Source organism: Desmodus rotundus, chromosome 10 (genome assembly GCF_022682495.2).
Source record: "Desmodus rotundus isolate HL8 chromosome 10, HLdesRot8A.1, whole genome shotgun sequence".
Lineage (NCBI taxonomy): Eukaryota > Metazoa > Chordata > Mammalia > Chiroptera > Phyllostomidae > Desmodus > Desmodus rotundus.
In genome coordinates this window covers 71,741,800-71,764,955 of record NC_071396.1, presented here as the reverse complement: position 1 = coordinate 71,764,955, position 23,156 = coordinate 71,741,800, and the positions used below count along the sequence as shown (strand labels likewise).

The following is a 23,156-nucleotide window of genomic DNA, read 5'->3' as shown; positions in this document are numbered from 1 at the left end:
TCTTTTGAGAAATCAGTTGATAGTCTTATGGGAACTCCTTTGTAGGTAAGTGCCTCCTTTTCTCTCACTGCTTTTTAAGATTTTCTCCTTATCTTTAATCTTGGCTAATGTAATCATGACATGCCTGGGTGTGTTCCTCCTTGGGTCCAACTTCTTTAGGACTCTCTGAGCTTCCTGGACTTCCTAGAAGTCTATTTCTTTTGCCAGATTAGGGAAGTTCTCCTTCATTATGTTTTCAAATAAGTTTTCCATTTTTTGCTCTTCCTCCTCTCTTTCTGGCACCCCTACGATTCAGATGTTGGAACATTTAAAGTTGTCCCGGAGGTTCCTAAGCCTCTCTTTGTTTTTTTTTTTGTTTTTTTTTGTTTTAAATTCTTGTTTCTTCATTCTGTTACGGATGAATATTTATTTCTGCCTTCTGCTCCAAACCACTGATTTGAGTCCCAGTTTCCTTCCTTTCACTGTTGGTTGCCTGTACATTTTCCTTTATTTTGCTATTCATAGCCTGCACTTTTTCCTCTATTTTGCAACCATACTCAACCATTTCTGTGAGCATCCTGATTACCAGTGTTTTGAACTCTGCATCTGATAGGTCAGCTAACTCTTCATCATCGCTTAGTTGTACATTTTCTGGAACTTTGATCTGTTCTTTAATCTGGGCCATATCTTTTTGTCTTTGCTTGTTACACAGTAAGGGGTGGAGCCTTAGGTATTCACCAGGGTGGAGCAATCCACTTTGCTTCTTGATGGAGCTGTATGTGGGGGAGGGATCAGAGAGGAAACAATGCCCCTTGTTCAGCTCTCAGCCAGCTTTCAGTCACTTCCTTCACTACCCACATGCAAATTGGGCCCTTTTGGTGCGGATTCCCAGGTGGGTGGGTTTGTGTACATTCTAGGACCCTGTGGGTCTCTCCAACAAACTCCCCCTTCACGCTGGGAGTTTCTCCTGCCACTTCAATCCCCACAGGATTTTTTCAGTCAGATGTTTTGAGGCTTTATTTCCCTGTGCTGGGAACCTACGTTGTGGGGTCTGTCTCTCTCCCCAGTTGTTCTTCCTGGTTTATCCACACGCAAATGTGGGACCGCCCTCTCTGCCAGCCCCCATCTCGCCTGCCCTGGTCCTTTAGCCGCTGTCTTGCCTCAAGTCATCTCTACCCTTGCTGCCCGTCTCCTCCCTTTCTCCTCCCCTCTTGCCCATCTGGATAAATGTTTCTTCTTTAACTCCTTGGTTGTCAGACTTCCACACAGTTCGATTTTCTGGCAGTTCTGGTTATTTTCTGTTTTTAAATTTGTTGTCCTCCTTTTGGTTGTGCGAGGAGGCACAGTATATCTACCTATGCCTCCATCTTGGCCAGAAGTCTATACTACTTTCTTAATGAGAGGCATACAGCATGCAGAAAGAGGTATCTTATCTGCCCAGTAACTAATTCCAGATGCACAAATGCTTATGTATGTCAGTTACATTTTGAAAGGCTAGAAAACTTACTCAATTTGATCAAAATCCCAGATCAAAGCAAAAGTAAGTAAGTTATGCATTATAAGCCATTTTAAAATAGATCCTTGCACAGCTAATGGCAAGTTTCAGTGAATTAACAGTTTGCTGCTGATTCTCCCAATGCAGATACAATTGGGAAGCACTGCAACTTAGTGATACTGGAAAGGTAGATACATTCCAGAAGGTAACTGTGGCTTAACACTGTTTTGCAATGGAAAGTTTCAAAGTCACCAAGTAAATTGCAACTGCTTTTGGCTTCCAAAGGGTGACTGACTATGAACAGAGGTCAGACCATACAAACCCTGCCTCTAAAATGTGGCTCTGCAGTGGAACACTGATTTTGTTGACACCTAGAAAAATGAAATAGGTTTTTTTTTGAGTGGGGAGAATATCTACTTTGTGAAACCCATAAACTTAATCTTTCACTTTCAAAACAACCTAAATTCTATTAAAATAGAGGGAAATTTCTATTTTAAAGAATAAAATCAGCTATGTAAAATAGTCCAAATCTGAAAATAGGTATTTTCAACTTATGCCAGTGGTCCTCTAACACATACTTATGTTTCAGAAAATGGTGTGGATTCTTCATTGTGCTTTAAGACCCCGGCAAAAAAGTCTCCCTATATTGTTTAGGCAGATACTGTGGGCGAGAGTTCTACTCTTGGTAAACACTGTGTACTTGCAAAATTTTATTACTAGCTCAATTTTCTGACCAGATTGACATCAGATGCACTAACAAACCTTCCAGTTACTCCATTACCTAAAAGAAAGAGAATGTAAGAGAAAGAGAAGCCAACACAAATACCTTCTTTTAAAATGAATCTGCCCTAAAATAAGTAAAAGTCAACCAGCCTATGGCCTGGGGCTTTGCATTTCAGTTGGATTTGGAGACAAGTCCTAATATAACCAAATTTAGATTACAAATAAGATTTACAGCTTTGTCAAAACAAATTAATTTGACATTAATTGTTTAAACAAATGTAACATTTTGTTGATTATGTCAGTCCATTCCATTCAGAATTGCTATGAAGACATTACCCTAAATATTTTAAAATGCTGTCTAAGGTAAGGAAACTTTTTCTAAATACATCTAACATCCTCACTTACAATTCTAGTTTTTCTGTTTTGCTCTTCTGAACTGCAATAATATCAAATTAATGTTCAGTCTGAACAATATAGGGAAATTCCCTTGGAGAGATTTTCTGTAGTAGGGCTTTTTGAATTTAGACGCAACTTCAAAAAGCTATAAGGTTGGCTTCTCATACCACTGTCTTTAACCATGCAGATTTAAAATAAAAGGCTCAGAGAGCTCACAGTAACAATTTATTTATTGGTGCCATCTCACCTTCACCCTCCCAGAAAACATGCCGAGCCCTGCACTCACCACTTTCTCTTTGGACCGCAGGACTCCCAGCTTCCCAAACCGAACGTGAAAAGGCGAACACTGATAGGTGCCATCCTGCTGCCGCACCACAATGACATCGATGCACCCAGACAAGGTAGCTTGGTTAATACCCTTGTAGAGTTCCTTCACAGTGACAATCACCTGCCCGGCCAGCTGTCCCACATAATTCATGGTTTGAGACTACAAAAAATAAGGGGAAAAAAATGAGATGCAATGTTAATTTGTGAATGCTTGTTAATGCTGAATTTGTAGATCTAACGACAATAACAAAGAAAAAACCGAAGTGACTAAAATTACATGCTAATGTGTACAATAGATTATGTACCATTAGTAAGTAACCTTGATGATTTTGAACCCATTAGTATCATGCTACTACTGTTTTTGCACACGAACAATCCTAAACTGTCCTCCTTTGTATTTGAAGCATGTGTAAGTTCCCTTTCCTTTCCCATTACCAAACACAGTGCCAGATGCCATTAGAGATTTTTGTGCAAAGTAAAGAACCTGCACAAAACCACCAAAGAACCCAGATCACCACCACTGCCCTTCTGCCCAAGACTCGTGGGTTCTCGTGGCTAGTGTATCCACTCTGGCCATAGCAAACAGAAAAAAAAGACCAAAGATCATCCCCAGGATAAACCTGCTGAGAGATGAATAAGTGAGAGTTGTTTTCTACGGTACTATTAATAGAATATTGTGGTTCAGACAGATGGTAGATTAAATAAACTCTAGTGAGCTAAGACTGGGTCTAACCTAATTTGTAATATTACTTCTAGGGGAAAACCCCCTTCAATGCTACAGCACAACTCACTGGAACATATATTCATGTCCCATAAAATTCAAAGCTAAAAATAGGGTTTTAACCTTGTTCTTCAACCCCAATTCACTATTCAAATCAGGATCACCAGGCTGTAAAGAATCCTCCAGAAAGGGTCAAAGAAGGAGGTGAGTGTACCTGACTAGGTCCACCAGCGCCAATAGGAAATGTTTTCTGTCTCTGCTCCAGAGCTGCTGGTACTGCAGTAACAGCTGGCTTTAATCTAACCACAGGATGTGGCATCCACAATATGGCATGCTGTGATGGCAAGTGGGCAAGTACCCCTGGCACCCCCATAACTATTCCACTCATTAGGGAAAAAAAGCCCCCTCTAGTTCTAAGATTGTCAAATTTCATTTCCAGTTATGGATTATACATTTCTTTTGTCAGACACTGTGTCAAAGCACGATTCAGCAAAAATCATTCTCTTGGGGATAGGAAAGTTGCAGATCAAACAAGAGAGCCTTGCACAACTCTGGCTAACCCAGAGGCTGACTTTCACCCAACCAGAGAACTGAGAGATGATTCTCCAGGTTATTCATCATAAGCACATCTCTCTCTCTAGACCCAGCCTTCTAAGTGCCTAGAACTCAAAGTTACTACATGCTCAGAAAAGTTCCCAGACCATTCATGCTGTCAGAAAAGTCCAAAGCTGAATTGTGAGAAATATGCCATCCCTTGGGAAAAGGTAGGGGCCCACTGCCCAAAGGTGAGTAAGTGCCCGCAAGCAGTGTGCGGATTTTTTTCTGCTCTTGTATACAGATGAATGTGTAATCACGGCTCATCCGTTTTACACCATGAAACACAGCTACAGTACTTTTACCCTGGGGAATTTTTTGAATATTTTAAAGCTAATGTTACCAAGGCCCCCAAATACACCTACAGAAGATACATTTGGGAGATGTAAATTAGCTGCAGAACTTACTACTAAATAACCAAAGAGGGCAGTATCCTCTATGTGATAATTCTAAAACAATGACAAGTTGGTGATGATAATGGTTTCAAGAATTATTTCTTGAATGAATAAAAGAATGATCAAATGAACTATCAATAAAGGAGACTAAAAAAATAAGAAACATGGGGAGGAAATAGTTTCATCAGAATATTCATATTACAACTAATTATATTTAATTTTTATTTTGAGATAATTGTAGATTCACATACATGTAATTGTAATAAATAATACAAAGTGATCACATGTACCCTTTGCCAGTTTCCCCCAATACTAACATTCTCACAAGATTCTAGTGCAGTATCACAATTAGAATATCAACATTGATTCAGTTAAGATTCAGAATATTTCCATCATTACAAAGATCCACCCTATTGGCCTTTTACAGCCACACACACCTACTTCCCTCCCACTCTCATTCTCACTCTCTCCTTAATCTCTGCCAACCACTAAACTGTTCTTCATTTCTGCGATTTTTGTCATTTCTAAGACAGTTATACAAATGGAATCATATAGTATATAACCTTTGGAGATTGCCGGTTTCCACTAACGTTTCTATGCAGACTCATTCAGGTTGCTGCATGTATGAACACTCTGTTTCTGTTTACTGTGAAGTCGTGTCCCCTGGTATAGATGTACCATATTTTGTTTAACCATTCACCTGTTGAGGAACAGCTAAGCTATTTTAAGTTTTTGGCTATTAAAAAGAAAACTCCTATAAGCATTCCTATATAGATTTTTGCATGAAAATAAGTTTTCAACTGACTGGGGTAAAAACACCCAGGAATGGCTGCTGGGTTGAATGGGAATTACATGCTTAGTTTTTAAAGACACTTCCATCAGAGTTGCTGTACATTTTATATTTCCACCACCAATGTCTGAGAGATGCAGTTTATCCACATCCTTGGCTAACACTTGGCATTGTTACTGTTTTTTATTTTAGTCACGATGGCAGGTGTACAATGATACTGATTTTTAATTTGCATTTCTCTAATGGCTACTGATGCCGACTATCTTTTCAGGTTTTTTGCTACATAAATATGTCATTTTGTTTCATAAAAGTACATAACTAATTTAGAGGAAAAGGCAATAAACATCTTGTTTGTGCCTTATTTGGGGAGTCATGGTGAGCAAATTTTATATGTTAAGAATGTCTCCAAAAACAGAAGTGAAATAACATTTTGTGTTATGTAGTTCATTTTTTCACCCTTTTACCAGAAGAATTTTTAACAACCTAAAGCATTCCGTCAGAATTTCATATTCTGTAAGTAATTCAAAGTCTGTCCAGAAGGTATCCAGCCATGTACTATGAAAAACAGAAACACTTATTGAAGATGATACAAGGTACAAGAGACATTGTACATAGGACAATAACGCCTCGGCACCTCACACAATTCTCCCAATCACCAGCAGCTGCCCCACAGCATTTTCCTGAATCTCGTTAACGGTCTGAAATCATTTCCCTTTCAAAGGTGACTTTAGTTTTGGGAAAAGGCAGAAGTCACAGGGCACCAAATATGAGCTGTAGGTGGGGCCGAGAGTCACCTGGGCGTGATATTTCACAAAAAAACTACATAATATGTGATGCATGAGCAGGTGCATCGTCATGATGAAAATGCCAACCACCAGTAACCCACAGATGCGGCCTTCTGAATCACCCGAATAGTTTCCTTGGAGGAATGTTCAAGCTTAACACAAAATTTGATGCAGATTCATTGCTCTACTCACTCGGTCATTTTGAATGCGAAGGGCAGAGTACACATGCTCACTCAGCGGCATCTACCTCCCCCACTGACTAGTACAGTGCAGTCATCATTGTTCACATATGAACATCCCAGTCCACTCTCACTGGCTGCCAGGTTACATCGATGTCGCACAAACTATTCTTGTTATATTAACAAAGGCTAGACTTTTTCCAGACAGACCTTACATATGCTCACATCATACTTTTAGTCTTTCCTGGTACATACATTAACCAAATAGCACCCAAGTTCGCAATCTTTTTATTACTGCTTGACGGTAGTGGAAATTTTAAAATGAGTTTTGTTACATAGTCTTTTAAAAATTCATACCTAATTAAATAGTCCTTTTCTTAAAAGAAACTGAAAATAACTTTTATGTCTCTTCATTCAGCCATAAACAAGTCTTATAAACTAAATGTATAATAAGCTTACATCAACTAGAGCACTGAATTCATAATCAAGTGCGACTACATTTATTTAAGATGATTCTAATTACCATGGTTGAAGGATGTACTGTTATACAAGAAAGTCTATTGTGTAATTGCCAGCTGCAAAATGTAGAAAAATACAGTCCAATGACTGATTTTCTCTTAGCAGATATAAAACAATTCCGTTTATGTTATGAAGGCTGGGAAAACAAAAGTAAAAGGAGGCCTGATGTCAACATTCACTACACCCTGGGAATGAGGCACAACTCTGGTAGGGGGGAACCCTAACCGGGCCGGGGGAGGAGGACTTCCTCATGGTTATGTCTGGGGAACAGCAACTGGTCATTGCATGCATGACACCTTAAACAGCCTGCTCTGTAAGCAGAAGCTATAGCACCATGAAACTTTAGTCCTGCATGCCCAGCCCAACGCTGGCCATAATAAAGCCCAGTGAGGACAAAGTCAAGTCTCTGACACCAGTCTGTCCTGGTCACAGTCTGGGAAAGCGGGACTCTGTGCAGGGGCAGAAAAGAAAGATGATTAGGTAACCCAGGAAAATACTAGCTTTTGAAATAAAACTAACATTAAAAAAAAATAGCAAAGTAATACAGTATAAACTATTCATATTTTATAGTGAATAATGAGAAAAAGATACAAGAACATGAAATCAAGAACAGAGAGTGACAGAGACCAATGGAGAAGGATACACAAAGAGACTGATGAAAATGCAGAGAAAAAGCAAAGACACTACATAATCAGAAAGCAGACTGACATAAAGATGCCCACACAGAAAGAACACTGTGGAACTGAAGGATGTTCACAGAACAGCATCCTTATCTTCAGGCTCACAAACACAAATAAAAACATTAAAATGCATTTACTGATTCTTAGAACTGAAAGAATTTATCTAGCCCAGTCTTGCAACAAATTCAAAAAATGCTTCTATCACATCTCTGAAATATGGTGAAGTTAACAATCAACACAGTAACAGCAACTACTTTTTTTGAGAGCTTACTGTGTACCTAATTCTTAACCTTATTATACAAGCATTATCATCTCAAAACCACCTTTTGGTAAGTATAATCTCTATTTTTAAAGATAATAAAATTGAGGCTTGGAAAGGTTAAGTATTATTATGGACTGAATGTTTTTCCCCCCAGTCCTCATATTCATAGGTTGAAGCCCTAACCCTGGAGGTGGGGTCTTTGGGAGGTAATTAGGTTTATATGAGGTCATGAGTACACTGATCCCCCCACCCCCCATGATGGGATAAATGTCTTTAGAAGGAGATGACACTAAAGGGTGCTCTCTCTCCCTCCACCATGTGAGGAGAGTGAGAAAGTAGTTGTACGGCCAGGAAGAGGGCCCTCAAGTAGGAACTGAAGACCTTGGACTTCCCAGTCTCCAAAACGTTGAAAAACAAATGTCTGCTGTTTAAACCACAAAGTCTATGGTATTCCGTCATAGCATCCTGAGCTAAGACAACATCATCTTCAACACCATATGCTACACCACTTCTCAATTTGGGAATACTTCCAGCTGCCAGACTCTCCTTTCACAAAGAAGTTCACAAAAGTATCAGTCAGACCTAGTTACTATATCCACTAGAAATCACACTGAATTATGTACCACCCTCTTCTAAATGACACTTTTCTACACACTGAACAGTTTACTGTACAACCACAATTAAGTCTCATCTATTCTGGGCTAAACATTCTTACTTATATGAAAATTGAATGGTGCCCGCTATCAGATTTTTCTTATCAAATACTTTTAAACATATACTAGTACCTGAAATATATGGGTAGCTTTCAAGATTCAATTATTTACCAAAAGTTTGAAGATTTGCTTAGTAACTTTACCTGAGCATCAGAAAAACTTACATATTTACTGTATGGAATGCATCAGTAAATAGGTTCAAATACAGCTCTCCCTCCTACAAAACTGCCCAAGATTATTTAAAGCTGATATATTCAATAAAAAATAATGGTTGTTAAGCAGTAACTATAAGGACATAGGTAGCTCTAAAAATATTACAATATTTTAAATTGTTATCAGTACAAAATGGGTATCAGTTATCAGTATTCTAAAACTGTTATCAGTATAATTGTTATCAGTATTCTAAACTGCTCCTTTATACGTATCACCAAAAATCCAGGTCTCTTTCCTAAGTTTTAGGTTTACCTTCATGTATCTATTCTATACTAGTATTACTAGCTAGCAAGACTACTAACAAACACCACAACCACAGTTGTCACACGTTCATCATGTGTCAAGTGCTGTGTTAACCTGAACATTATCTCATGTAACTTCACAACTACCCACAAGTTTGGGATCAGTATTCCCATTTATATGAGGAAACTGAGGTTCAGAAGTATCCAAGGCCACCACATTAAGTGGTAAGGCTGATATTCAAATTCGAGTCTGATTCTTGAGCCTGTGTCCTTCCCTGAATCTCTAAGTGATAGAAATGCTCTAAGCAATGGCAAAATCCCCAGATGCCTTGCTGCAAGTGAAATTGTAAAGAAAAAGCAAAGACAGAATACAGAATCAGAAAGCAGACTGACCTAAAGATGCCCACACAGAGAACACTGTGGAACTGAAGGATGTTCACAGAGCACCATCCCTCCCTATCTTCAGGCTCACAAGCATAATTCACCAAAAAAAGCCAAGATTTCTTTAAGAATGGGAATATTATTTTTACTTAATACTATCTGGCCACATAAACATTATAATTAGAGTCCAAAGAAGCCATACTTGTCCTCCACATCTCCTCCACATACCACTTTTTTAATAAAGATTTTATTTATTTTCAGACAGAGGGGAAGGGAGGAAGAAAGAGAGGGAGAGAAACATCAATGTGTGGTTGCCTCTTGTACACCCCCAACTGGGAACCTGGCCCGCAAACCAGGCATGTGCCCTGACTGGGAATTGAACCTGCAACCCTTTGGTTTGCAGGCTAGCACTCAGCCAGGGCCACATACCACTTTTGAGAGTTAGCTTTGACTACTAAACCTTCTGCTAGATCTGAGGTTCAATGTTAGGAAGTGAACTTCCTGGTAGATACCATGTGATCAGGACTTGTGGATGGTTTTTATCCAAGAACTTGCCTTCAACATTCCATCTACCCTTTTGCTTACAGATAGGAGGAAATGTGCTATCAGGGAACAGAAAGTTCTAAATACTTCAGGAAACAAAACAACAGAACACATACCTCACACACATTCCAGCTTACACCTATGCCCCTGGACCTAACTCCTCTAGGCACCCAAGCATACATTCTTCATTTGGGTAGCACTTACTGTTTGTCTGAAGATCTATTTTTTATAGAGAGCAGAAGGGAGGGAGAAAGAGAGGAAGAGAAACATTGATGTACAAGAGAAACATCTATGGGTTGCCTCTTGCATGCCCTCAACCAGGAATCTGGCCCACAACCCAGGTGTGTGCCCTGCCTGGAATGGAACCAGCAACCCCTTAGTTCGAGGGACAGCACCTAACCCACTGCGCCACATGAGTGAGAGGCACTTACTCTTTTTTAAGAACTTTTCCAAACACACCTCATTTGATCTTCAAAAAGGGAATTTATGTTATGCAAGGCAGACTTTATTCATTCCATTTTACATTTAGACTGAGACGAGTCATTTGCTTTCCACAACTGTTTACTAGAACGCAGCTCCACTGTGACTCAGGGTCCCAACCTCCCTGCTACTTCCCACAGTGGCTTAAATCTTTGGACTCTCGAGATCAGCTGGTGTCCCTGAAGACAAGAGATTTGAAGGTTGAACCCAAGTTGTATTATTCCCTAAGGAGCCCAGAGTCTCCTAAAGAGGATACCACTCAGCCTGGCTGAGAACTTTACCTCCTTAAGAGTGGGTGATGAAAGGCAGCAATGACACACACAGCAGACCTGCTGCAAGCTTCCCCCTGGAGGACAGGTGGGTCAGCGTCCCCCAGGGGACTGGGCCACATCCTGTGGGGCCTGAACTCCATCAAGACCTTTGCTAAAACATTTACTGTGTGCCCAGGAGACTATGCGGATCACAATGACCTAAAGGAGGTTACAACTTAGCTAGAACAGAGAACTAGTCAAAACAGGTGCAGTCTTTGAATGAGCAGCAAGCAGTGCCCCAGGCAACTGCTGCTAACCCTGACAAAGAACCCAGCCTTCCCGGAGAAGCCCCTGTTGGCCACTTAAATTCAATTAAATGACTTACTGTGTACCTCTCAGTTTTTTCTTTTCCCATCACAGCAGATGCTAACTTATTTTAACTTTTACTTTATTTTAGCTGCCTTTAAAAAAATTTTTATTTGGGGCGGGGGGAACAGCAATTTTTTGTTGTTCTACTTATTTCTGCATTCATTGGTTGATTCTTTTATGTATCCTGACCAGGGATCGAACCTGCAACCCTGGTGTATCAGGACAACGCTCTAACAAAGTGAACTACCCAGCCAGAGCCTAGCTGTCTTTTAATATTTGCTTTATAAAATAAGAAACAAGAAATAATAGCACAAAAAACAGCCTTTGTCCTCAGTCAGGGAGACAGTGCCCAACCCCAGGAGCTTCACAAAGTAGATGGTTCATTAGGCCCTATTTGATCTCCCTGAAGCCAAAAATCCTTGAGGAAATGCTAACAGTTGCACATCCAAAGTCCGCTGTCCCAAACATCTGCTGGAGAACATAGTCTCTTTCTGCCCCACAGTACAGGGAAGCTGCTGCGACAGGGCTCTTGCTCATTTCTAGGACCATTTAGTCCCCATCTATGGAATCTGTAAATCAAAACCAGAACTCCTTGAATATACCAAGTTCTCCAGATAGCCTCTTTGTCACAGGAAAGGTCCTTCAATGTAGTGCCTCTGCATATTTAATTTAGAAATAATCACATAAGAAGACTATATAATTACTTCATGACACACAACAGAGACTTTGTAATCCACCCATCAAAATGCTCATTATACTGGCATATGTCTGACAGGATTTTCATATAGTCAAGCACAACTGAGCACCTGCTTCATGCCAGGTACCACAGTGAGTCCTTATAACATAAAGATGAATAAATCCTCCCACACTTCTCTCACAGGTCCCTGGGTCTAACAAGAGAAAGAGACATAAATACTGTCTTAACTTACACGATGCCTGTGGTGATGCTAATTTGGTTACTTTTAGAAAGACTAGAGAAAAGAGGAAAAAAACCTGCCTGGAGAATCAAGGAAGGCTTCTGGAAGCAGCAAATATTTGTTCTAGCAGTGTAAATATCTGTGAGAAGTCTATCAGGCCAAGAAAAGGAGGTGCCGGTAGGCAGTCCTAGGCAGAGAGAAGAGCACGTGCAAAGGGCATGCTGAATCTGAGGCAAAGATGAAAGATGATGCAAGGCCTTGGGCCCATGCCTCAAGTGTATCTCATGGGCAATGGGCGCCAGCAGGGATTACGGTCAGGAAAATGACATGCTGACCTGGGGGGAAGGGAGGATGAACTGGAGAAGAGGGGGCAAAAAGAGGAGACCACTTCGGAAGCTACTACAACCAATTTAAACGAGATGGCGCAACTGTAAAGGCAGAAGAGGTAGAGAGGGGACTGAGAATCAGTAAGATCTGATGACCAACCCAAGGCAGATACTTATGGAAAGAAGGCAGTTGGTTAGGATCATACCACAATTTCTAGACCGAGCTAGAAATACATCTGGCACATACATCTGGGATTCAGCAAATATTGTGAACGAACACACAAAGCAACTTAGACATGAAAATAAAAAGGGCAGATATGGGGGGGGAACTTTCTATTAAGGCTGAACCTCAAGATTATTATCTATTCCACTGGTTCAAAATTTTGTGTACAAAAAAACCATCCTGGACAGTTTTTAAAATGCAAATTTCCTTAGATCTTTTTTAAAGTTTAATAACTGACAATAAAGATCAGCCAGGTTAGGGAAGCATAGTTCCATGTAAAAGCAAGAGACCTTCTGATAAAATTCCATGCCTATCCTTGCTACTTCCAGAAGGAGTCTGTCATAAAATGGACTCCAAGGAGGGGTGAATCTTTGGGTGCTGTCCTGTATCTTTCTTCAGGAAAGATGTAGATACAGAGGTGTTCTAGAAGTTCCTTCTGAGCTAGCATCTGGACTCAGAAGATTCCTCCTGAGAGACTAAGGTTTAGCCGGGATGTTTGAAGGCAGAGTCAGACTGTTTTACGTCTAACCAACCTTTTTTTTTCCTGTTCAGTGAAGAATACTGGCAAGGTCCACACTGCAGGCCAGTATTTCTCGGAGTAGTCTTGGACCATCTGCAGTAGAATCAAGTTTGGGTGGTTAAGAATGTAGATTCCTGGGCCTCGATCCAAACATAAAAAACTGGAAGTAGAGTCTTGAGGATCTGTTAGCCATTGATTCTGAAGGACATCCAGGTCTGAGAACTACCTCCAATCTCTACTGCACAAACTATGCTCCTAATCCAGACTAAGCTTGTTGAGAAAATCAAGTTGTTATGGGTTGAAGTATGTATCCTAACCTCTAGGGCACATATTACCTTGACATCTGATCCAAACTTAACAGACCCTGAATTTTATACATTTTACTGAACAAACAGCTGACCTGTTCATTTTTATAAGATGAACTCGAGGACGACAGTGGTTCTGTCAAAAGCTTATTTATAAAAATTCTGGTCTGGGAAGATTGCTTTCTTAGGGGTTCCTTCCCTAATTACAACCTAATACTACTCAAAATTAACCTTTTGAATACATAATTAAGAGAGGAAATTTTCTGACCCGATATTCCATTTTGGAATTTGAGCAGCTATATGTTGCAACGGCTAGCTCAGAGGGTATTAACAGGGTCCCCTGGATCACAATAATTTCCTCTCTGAGACCCCAAACACGGGGGTAAGCCCCATTAGCCATGTCTGTAATATGGGACCAAGGCCTTGGTATCAGTTGGCTGATGGGGTGGGGAGACATCTGACCCAAAACTGGGCCAAAGAGATACACTTGAAGCGTGTGTGGAGAGTGGAAGTAATCAGAAACCAGAGAGGCTGAGTCACTTGGGTGGTGATACAGAAGGCTCACAAGCTCAAAACATCAAGATACCAAGCAGCCCCAGCTCTTGCCCTTTTACCATCTCTCTGAATGATGAAGTCACAACCTTGTTTGCTTGACTTGTTCAGAGTCCATGTCTGATGTTTGCCAACAAAGGACTTAAATACAAACATGCTGATACTGCTTCTGACTTGATAAAGTCTCCAAAAAACACCCAGGGAAAATTAGCAAGAAAATAACCCCAAAGTAACCCAGTAAAAGCTGTCTTCTACTGAACTCAGGCTTTTATATTTTTATTGTTATTATTTTTAATGAGAGGACATGAGGTTGACCTTAAGCTTATCTATCAAGGCTAGTAAGCTAATAAATTCAGATTTCAAATCTGTCAAAATATACTTTCTTTAAGGAAATTTAGAAGCACAGATTCCTACACACTGGACTCACTTTCCTATAATTTCACCAAACTCACTATCTACAAAGTACACACAGAATTATTTGGGGCTGAGTAAGGTTCAAAAAAGGGAAGACCCTTTGCCACTAGAGTAATAAGCATTCTTTCCCAAGTGGTGGTCCCCAGTTTTATTCAACTATTTGGTTTAGCTTTTCAGCAGGTACAACTAAGATAAGACTGTGTCACCTACTTGATCTTCGAACACCATCAATTCCCTGCCCTCCACCCTAGTCACTGGCCCAGTAATTTTCACAACAATCCTTCAAAATGCAACAATAGTTTTCTTCTCAATCCATCACCTAGTGTCGACTACTGATCTAAGAGAAAGGATGTTCTAGACTTCCTGGATGACAAAATGGGAGCAAATAAAGTATGTCTACGACAGATTGTGAACACACACGGAAAAGATGATCAGAAAGAGATGGGGTGAGGAAGTGTGGGCTCAATGGTGAACAGAAAGCAGAAGGCAGTAAAAAAGGGTTTGTGGTCTGTGTGTCCATGGCTTCCTGCCCTCTCCCTACCACAGCACGTAAGCACTCATCACCCTGCAGTAATTTGTTTATCTAACCTCCAATCTCTAACTTTTGACAAAGAAAGGAGAAGAGCTATGCTTCACTGTTTTCCCAAAGTCTGCCTGGCACAATGACTAGCAATAGGAGATCCTCCATGAGTATTTTGGGATCAATTTTTGTATGAATTAACAAATGGATGAGTGCAAGATCTAGTGAACAGAATCAGAAAGAAGAGGGAGGAATACATACCATGTTTCGCACTGTAACCTGAGTAAGAGAGAAATTCAAGAGGTAGGTAATGATACGCACACACACAAACAGCACCACTCATTAAAAAACGCCAACAGTGGAGCATGCTCAGATCCTGAGAACCAATGCTTTTTTCCCAGATGCGGGTGAAAACCTCACAGAAAAAGCTTGCATAAATCTAGTCTATGTGAGTATCAATTGAAATGACACACATCTCGAATGGGTAAATCTAAAAATATCCCTGTGAGAACAAATGACATCCGTGCAGATTGCTGTGAAGAACGCTGAGCAGCCAACCCCATGGCGACTTGTGGCAGAAGAGAGACTGTTGGTTTGTCAGGGGAAGTCAGTGTGGGGAAGTGACAGAGGCAAGTGACAATGATCACACATAACCAAAGATGACAGAAAACAGAGTGAAATAAAACAAACTTATCATTTCCTACTGGTCAATCTACTTATATGAAAATGCCCAATGTTATAATTTTATATGGTACAGCCTTCAAGGTAAATGGCAGGTAACAATAGTTTCATTTTCCTAATGCTCAGCAAGTACCAAAATATTCATTTTCTTCAGCGATAGAATTGGGAGAGCAAGGAAAACTAAATGTTCAATTTTACACTACCTTTAGATTTCAGTACACATGATAAAATTTTTGTTCCTTGAGTAAATCCTAAAGTAGAAAGCAGCACAATAGGGGCCCTCACTAGTTTCCCCAACGCCCACATTGTTCCTGCAACCAAACTTGTTTTGAACTATCACAGCTCTACAAAATTTAATGGTTCTCATTCCTTTACTCCTCTTCACTGCTTCTCCCTTCATTACTTCAAATTGCAGAATAATGCCTTGTAATGAAGCTTTCTGATATCTTTTCCTGTCAAGACTACAATATGCCCAATTCTAATCTACTTGTATGTAGGGTGACAGATCATAAGTGTTACAGGGAACATTTAACCTGACTGGACTCTGGAAAGAAACACAGAAGTAAAATAAAAAAATTCAATTAACCATGAAAGATAGTAAGCAATTACTTAGTCAACCTTTGTGTAATGGTTATAGCTATCAGTACATAAAAAATCTACCTGAATATTCACGCCAACTCTGCTGTGAAATGCAGTAAAAGATTTTCAAATAATAACTGTACACTGAACTATTTAAAATGCTGTCTTTTTTCAAAAAGAATTAAGGTGTACTTTACATACTGTATAATTAACCCATTTGTATTGTACAGTTTTAGCCACGCAATGATGTAACCACCACCATAATCAAGATACAGAACTAGATCACCCCTAAAACACCACTATTACTCCTTTGTGGTCAATCCTCTTCTCCTGTCCCCTGCCAACTACTAATCTGTTTTCTGCCCCTTAGACTTGCCTTCTCCAGAATGTCATATAAATAGAACCATACAGCATGTAGCGTTTTGAATACAGCTTCCTTCACTGAGCATAATGCATTTGAGATTAATCAGTATTTTTGCAGCCATCTGTGAGACTTGCAACAAGGTGCAGTGGACAGCTCAACCCTTGATCCTGTCTCCAGGAAACTGTATCCTAGTCTCTTCTCTACCTGAATAATCTTGCTTTTGCTCTAAAAAACACACATCAATATTGTTGCAGGTATCAATGGTTTATTCCTTGGTGTTAAGTAGTATACCATTGTATGGATGTACCACAGTCTTTTTATCCATATGTCAGCTGAAATATATTTGGGTTGTTTCTAGTCTGGGGCAGTTACAAATAAAGCTACTAAAAACCTTTGTGTACAGAATTTTGTGTGAACAAAATTTCATTTCATTTTGTTAAATACTTAGGAGTGGGATTCCTTGGAAGTATTTTTGCAAGGTTGATTTTGCAGCTACTGTTTTTAAGATATCTTCAGTACCCTAGGAGTTTGCTATTAAAAATAAATCCTTCTTTAAATTATTTTACAAAGTGGTGATAATTTAACTGTTTCATAAATACAGATTTTCATATATGGGAGTTACATCTACTTAACACTGGTGAAAATTCAAACTCTCCATTTACTCACGTCACAACATTTTAAACTATGTGTATCCTTGATAAACCACATATATACAATTCAGATGTTTTACACAGTATTCCTCCTACTGTTGGCCATGGGGAAGTGATGGGGGAAGAAGAGAGGGAAGTAACATTTATCCCTTCTAAATGCTATTTTGTGTATCTCATCTCATTTAATCCTCACAATTAGGTGAGGTGTATGGCATTGTACTAGCAAGAAAACTGAGGCTCACAGATGATAAAAGCTACTTACCTAAAGAGTTACAGGCACAGATAAAAGCTCATGTCTGTCTCACATGCCCAGGCTCTTTTTACTCTATTTCCGGACCACAACTCCAAAAAAAACATTAATGTTGAGGTTATGTAGTTTCCAGGGCCATGTAAGTAGGAATTTCATAAGTACATGTAGAAGGTAATGATGGTTCTTCCACATGCTATCATACATGAAGATATTAAGTGTTTTATTATGAGTAACCTTAAAGATATGATTACATTAGGATCATAAATATGTTTTTAAGGAACATGTTCTCATCCTAAACTTTCTAGGATAAGAGAATTGTGTGGGTAAACCTATATTGATGGTGATCACTGATAAGCTACTCTAAAATAAAACAGGAAATCTGATTGTTTGGCTCAATTTCACATATGGAAGGCATATAATCTTAACATGTTTCCATGAAAACCACATGTAGTTAAGTATTTTCAGTGATGACTATCACTTTAGTCCAGACACCAGTAGAACATAATTTCCTCTGAAGCATTGTGACTTGACTTGGTGTTCTATCTAGTCACTGATCTAGCAGTCAGGAACTGACATCATGACTCTTCTACAGTCAAAATTACAGCTGGGAGCCTGGGAACAAATGAACATATTCCTGTAGTTTGCAGGTCTAGGGTAAGACATGTTAAACTCCACTCATCTTCCTCTCATCCCCCCATAAGAATGACAGTTAGTATCATAGATGATACTAACAGATGAATTTAAGTTGAAAATTTCAATTTGTACCAATTGTGTTAATTCCCTGGGTCCAAAGTCCTTCAGCCTGCACCATATTACCTAGTTAAGTTCACTACGAACAGGCCAGATGAATTAAACCCAGAAGAAATTCAAGGTCGCTCCATGCACTTTATTTTAGCAGCTAATAACTTGACAAGCACCTGCAGGCCTAAAGTTCACCACCTAAGCACCCCCCCAAAACCCCAAACTAAAGGGTTTATTATGAAGAAGTCTGATAAACAAAGTTCCTGCTTTAGAAAGCAAGCTACACTTTAGAAAAGAGGATGCAGACTGCCTTACCAAAAACAAGGTAAATCAAGGACTAAAACAAATTTGGTTTTAGTGAAATTCTGCGACTTTTGTCATTTGTTGGAGTGGGTTGTTCACATATTAATATACAGGCACAAAGTTAGGTTTACAGTTGTTCATATGGAAAATAATACAATTAATAAATAATAATACAGTAATAAACTGTTTCAGGTGGGGGCTAAAAGGGTATTAAATGGTAATGGAAAAATATAATAAAGATTATATATTTAAAAAATAAAAATAAGCTATTTCATGTATTCACAACTGTAAACCTACTTTTGACCCACCCTGCATACACAGCCTCCCTGTACATTCAAACCAGTAACCTCAAGTGTACTCAATTTCTCTTCACAAATTTTTGTAAGAATGCTGGCCATGAAACCGAACCAGTTTCCACTCCACTACAAGAAATGGGGCTTTTATTCCTAGAAGGCTGAATTCCCTTAGATACATAAAAAACCTTTTCAGTGTGAGAAGAAATGATGACTATCTCAGGTATGGAAAATAATGATTCACTAAGGAAGAGACAGTTCATCAATGAGTACCTAAAAAAGCCACAAGAGCCTTCGCCTTTGGGTCCACTATGTACCCAACAGATATATATTCAAAAGCCATTGTTCCCCAAGGATAATAAACGCCTGGGAAGTGTTTAAAAATACAATTTCGTACAGGGAAGGCTTAAATCAACCCTGTGGTATTGGCCTGGAATTGAAAGTTTCCATGGACAGATACACAAATATAGATGTGCTTATGCCTGGGCTAGAATACAAATTTAGTATCTGGGATAGTTCTGCTAAGAAGATACAGAATCAAGAACACTCTAGAAAGAGTAAGCGCACCTAGAAACCAGATCTTGGTTTCTAAATACCATTCTCCAATAAAAAGAGCCAGAACTACTTGGAGAAGTTGTTGAACCCAGGGCTGGGGGCCAGGAAAATATAAGATGATGCTGAAGCATCTAATAGTGCCAGAAAGCAGGAAAATACTCAAAATCAAAAGAATAGGAGCATGTTAAACAAACACTGGATCCAAAGTGATAGAGCTCCCAAAGGCTAATACTAGAACGATGTGGGCAACAAAATAATGATAGCCTACATACTAAAATATTCATGAGTCCACAGTGATATAAATTAAATTAATAAGTAGGGAGAAATGACAGCTTCCTCTTAAAGGATGAATTCTAATTAATAAGTAAAGAATGAGGGAAATAGAATCAGTAATAACTGTGACAGGCAATGGATGTTAGAAAAAAGAGGATTAAAGTTTGAGGAGAAATAGGATGTTTGCTTATTCTCAAAGTATCTTTCCCAAAGTATATATATTCATTACAAAAGGTCAAATAGTAACTTTATGGTAGAGAAACCTACAGATACCACCTGCATCAAGTGATCTAGGGAAACCACCCCGGTAATAAGACACACTGCCATCAGGAGCCCCCTTCCTGATGATTCACTGGAAAGGGCACATAACACATCCATGATTTTCTTGCCAAAAACACATGACCTCCACCTAATTAGGAGACATCAGCCAAACTCAAATTTGGGGGAAATTCTATAAAAAACCTGACCAGTACTCACTGAAAGTATTGAGGCCATGAAAGACTGAGGAACTGGTACTGACTGAATACTACAGTAACTTGACAACTAAATGCAAGGTGGGATTCTGGATCAGATCCTGAAACAGAGAAAGGACTTCAGCAGAAAATACCTGAACACATCTAAATAAAGTATGTAATTTAGTTTTAAAAACAAAAACAATTCCCTGGGCTCCACTACCCTCTTCAATTCTGATTCAGTTTGTCTAGGAAATGTTTTATATTTAAAGCTCAGCGAGGGTTCCAGTGATCAGAGTTGAAAACCAATGTCCTTGGGAATCACCATCCTTGGCTGCCACTGAAATGCCTGAGGAGCTCTGAGGAATCCCAATGCCCAGGCCACCCCACCCCCCAGATTATATACGCAAATACTTTTTAAGGCCCCCAAGTGGTCCCAAAATAGCCTATCAAACTATGTCTGATGATCACAAGGAAGTGGATCAATTCCCAGTACCCCCTTCAAAGACTCAGTGTCAGGGGAGTGAAGAGAGGTAGAGGGTATATTTTTGCTCCTCTCCTGTCTCACATCCCCAGAATGAATTCCTTTTCCAATTTTAATTTTATGACTAAATTTAAGTATGTAATGGTTATGACTTCATGCTTTATTAGAATATAAAACAGAGATGACAAATAACTTTTATAACCTCAGCTATTACCCCTTGACGTAACTGAAGATAGCCTATTTGCATTTAAGTGAAAGTCTCAGACATAAGCCTCAGAGAATGCAGCAACATTGTAGAAATTACACAGCTCTGCCTACAGGTTTGCCCAGGAGTTAGGCGAATTTCTGATGAAGACCTTTTCTACACAGATAGGAGGCGCCAGGGTTAAGACGGCAAAGTAAGGGCACGCAAAGTTCTCAGCACGATTTCATCACAGTTAAAGCAATACTGTAGTAAAACAAGACCAGCATATTGTTATTTCTACCATTTTAAAAATGTATTTCCCAAATGTCTTAAGAAAGTAAAAGAACTTAGACAATGGTTCTAAGGTTATGCAACAGACTTCAAATTTTTCCAGAACAAGCAGCAAAAGAGTAAAAAAAAAAAAAAAAAGATTTTCTCTACTTTCAATTAAAGAAGTAACATACAACATATGCACAAATTACCTACTCTAGAATTTTTTCTTCAGTAGAACTGGGTTGTTTTGAATATTCAATACCTAAGGTATGACTGTAAAACAATTGTATAAAAAGGGGTTTTCCAAAAGTTTTTCCAAAAGTGTTTTTCCAAAAATATTATTTTTTCTAACAATATTTTTATTTAGACTCTTTCTGATAGCAGTGTCCCACTCCCCTAGCCTAGACCACACCTGACCTTTTGAGATGCCTAAGGACAGTGATGAGACTAGGACCTTTACTTCCTATGAAGTAAAACTGACTGACCGGCACCTGCATTAGGTCTAGAACACGGGGCTTTTCCTAATCAACTAAGTGAAATTGTTCAGCTATCTGACAGTATGTATTGTCTGGGCAAACTAAAAGAGGTACTAAATAGTATTTATATAGCTGTCTGTCAGATTTCTATACAGTGATGTTACTCACAAAATCAGAGCAGCAAACGATTCAGACATTTTACTACATGGAAACAAAAAAGATTGTGAGCATCTAAGCAGACTCAGTATGGCAAAAAAAAAATATTTGCCGAATGAAGAGAATTATGTTTTCTTTAAATTGTTTAGTGCGTACACTCTTACAGTATTGTGGAGCAATTGTATATGCATGTATTTTAACTGTAAGCTGTCGCCAAGTCTTTCTTTTTGAAAGCAGATGAAGGCATAAGTATAAAAATGGATAATAATTTTCAAATGGTCTAGACATAATTCTGGCCACAGCCTCTAAGTTACTCTTCCCCAAGTACCTGAGCTTACCTGTGGTATCAGAATTAAAAGAAGCAAACAATTTGTGAAAATACAAAGATTCTAACAGAATTTACGCCCCCAAACTGCCTAACTAGTTAACACTACCACACTTCTGTGAGGAAATAAAATTCTATGCAACTAAATATTTAATCAGTTACTCACATTTGTGAACCCTGTCCATGCTGGGCTGGAGGAAAGTGTTAGGTTTTGGACCCATTCACCCAGTGCTGTTCTAAGATTTCAGACAGCAGGGAGGAACGACTAATGTGCGGGGGAAGGGGAGGATTTCCTAACTCAGCATAAAGCAGTGCCCCAAGCCACGCACCTCCAGGGTGACCTGCTATCTTCTACCACTGTTTATGTTACTAAATCTTGCTGTAAATAATGTAACAATACAAAATTCTCTCAGAAAAAAAGTGAGCTTTAGGGACTCAACCATACAGATGCCCAGGTCCTTTGATAACGAGATCAGAGAGACAAGGATAGAGAAGCTCGGGCCCTCAGGGCTTCCCAGAGTCCTCTGCAGCAGGTGAAAATGTGAAGATCCAACCAAGGTCAAGTCTCACTTCTGCCTCATAAACAGGAGTTCTCGTCTCTAATATGAATGGACCTTCCACCTCTAAACCACAGAAAGATTCAATTCTAGAAGCATTTCTTAGAATTACAAGTTTGGCTAGAACTCCTGTAGTCCATTCTGTCCTAATTATAAAAAATGCGATCAAGGTAATTTAAAATAAGTGAGGGTAAATAAGGCCAGTAGATTATTTTGGAGCCTCAGGGTAATTGAATATGAAACAATTTGGTTTTTCCTTGCCAAAGAAAGGAATTATCTTCACTCGTTTAGAAATTATGGGAACATGATTTTTTATTTTATTTTTTTAATCTTCACCCAAGGATACACTTTTATTGATTTTAGAAAGAGAGGAAGGAGTGTGGGGGGCTGGAGAGAAACAGGGACATGAGAAAGAAACATGGAACAGTTCCTCCCCCTCCTGACCCAGGATACAGAGATCTCACTGACAGTCATTTTGGTGTACAGGGACAGCGCTCCACCCAACTGAGCCACCTGGCCAGGGTTAAAAACATGATTTAAAAAAAAACTCCCAGTTTCTACCAAAGCACAGAAAGCTTCCTGGTTTTTTTTTGGGGGGGGGGGGGGGTTGTAATTAATACATTTACATTCCATACACATAAAATCATCTTTAAGATGAAGACTTTCACCTTCCAACAAGAGGTATGCCCAGACAGCATATAATTAGTAAGGTCACTGAGGACCTGGACCCTGAAAAAACCAGGAAT

The 23,156-nt window shown here is 39.3% G+C and overlaps 1 protein-coding gene across 2 annotated transcripts in view; it reads right to left on the bottom strand.

The window, feature by feature from the left end:
- The window catches only part of LPIN2 (lipin 2), an 88,079-nt gene that overhangs the window by 40,618 nt on the left and 24,305 nt on the right, over positions 1-23,156 (bottom strand). For both annotated transcript variants that reach the window (XM_053912852.2, XM_024580407.3), the window contains exon 2: positions 2,880-3,080. In XM_053912852.2, the coding sequence (XP_053768827.1) occupies positions 2,880-3,071 (192 nt within the window). In that variant the 5' untranslated portion in view covers positions 3,072-3,080. The remainder of the gene's footprint in view (positions 1-2,879; positions 3,081-23,156) is intronic.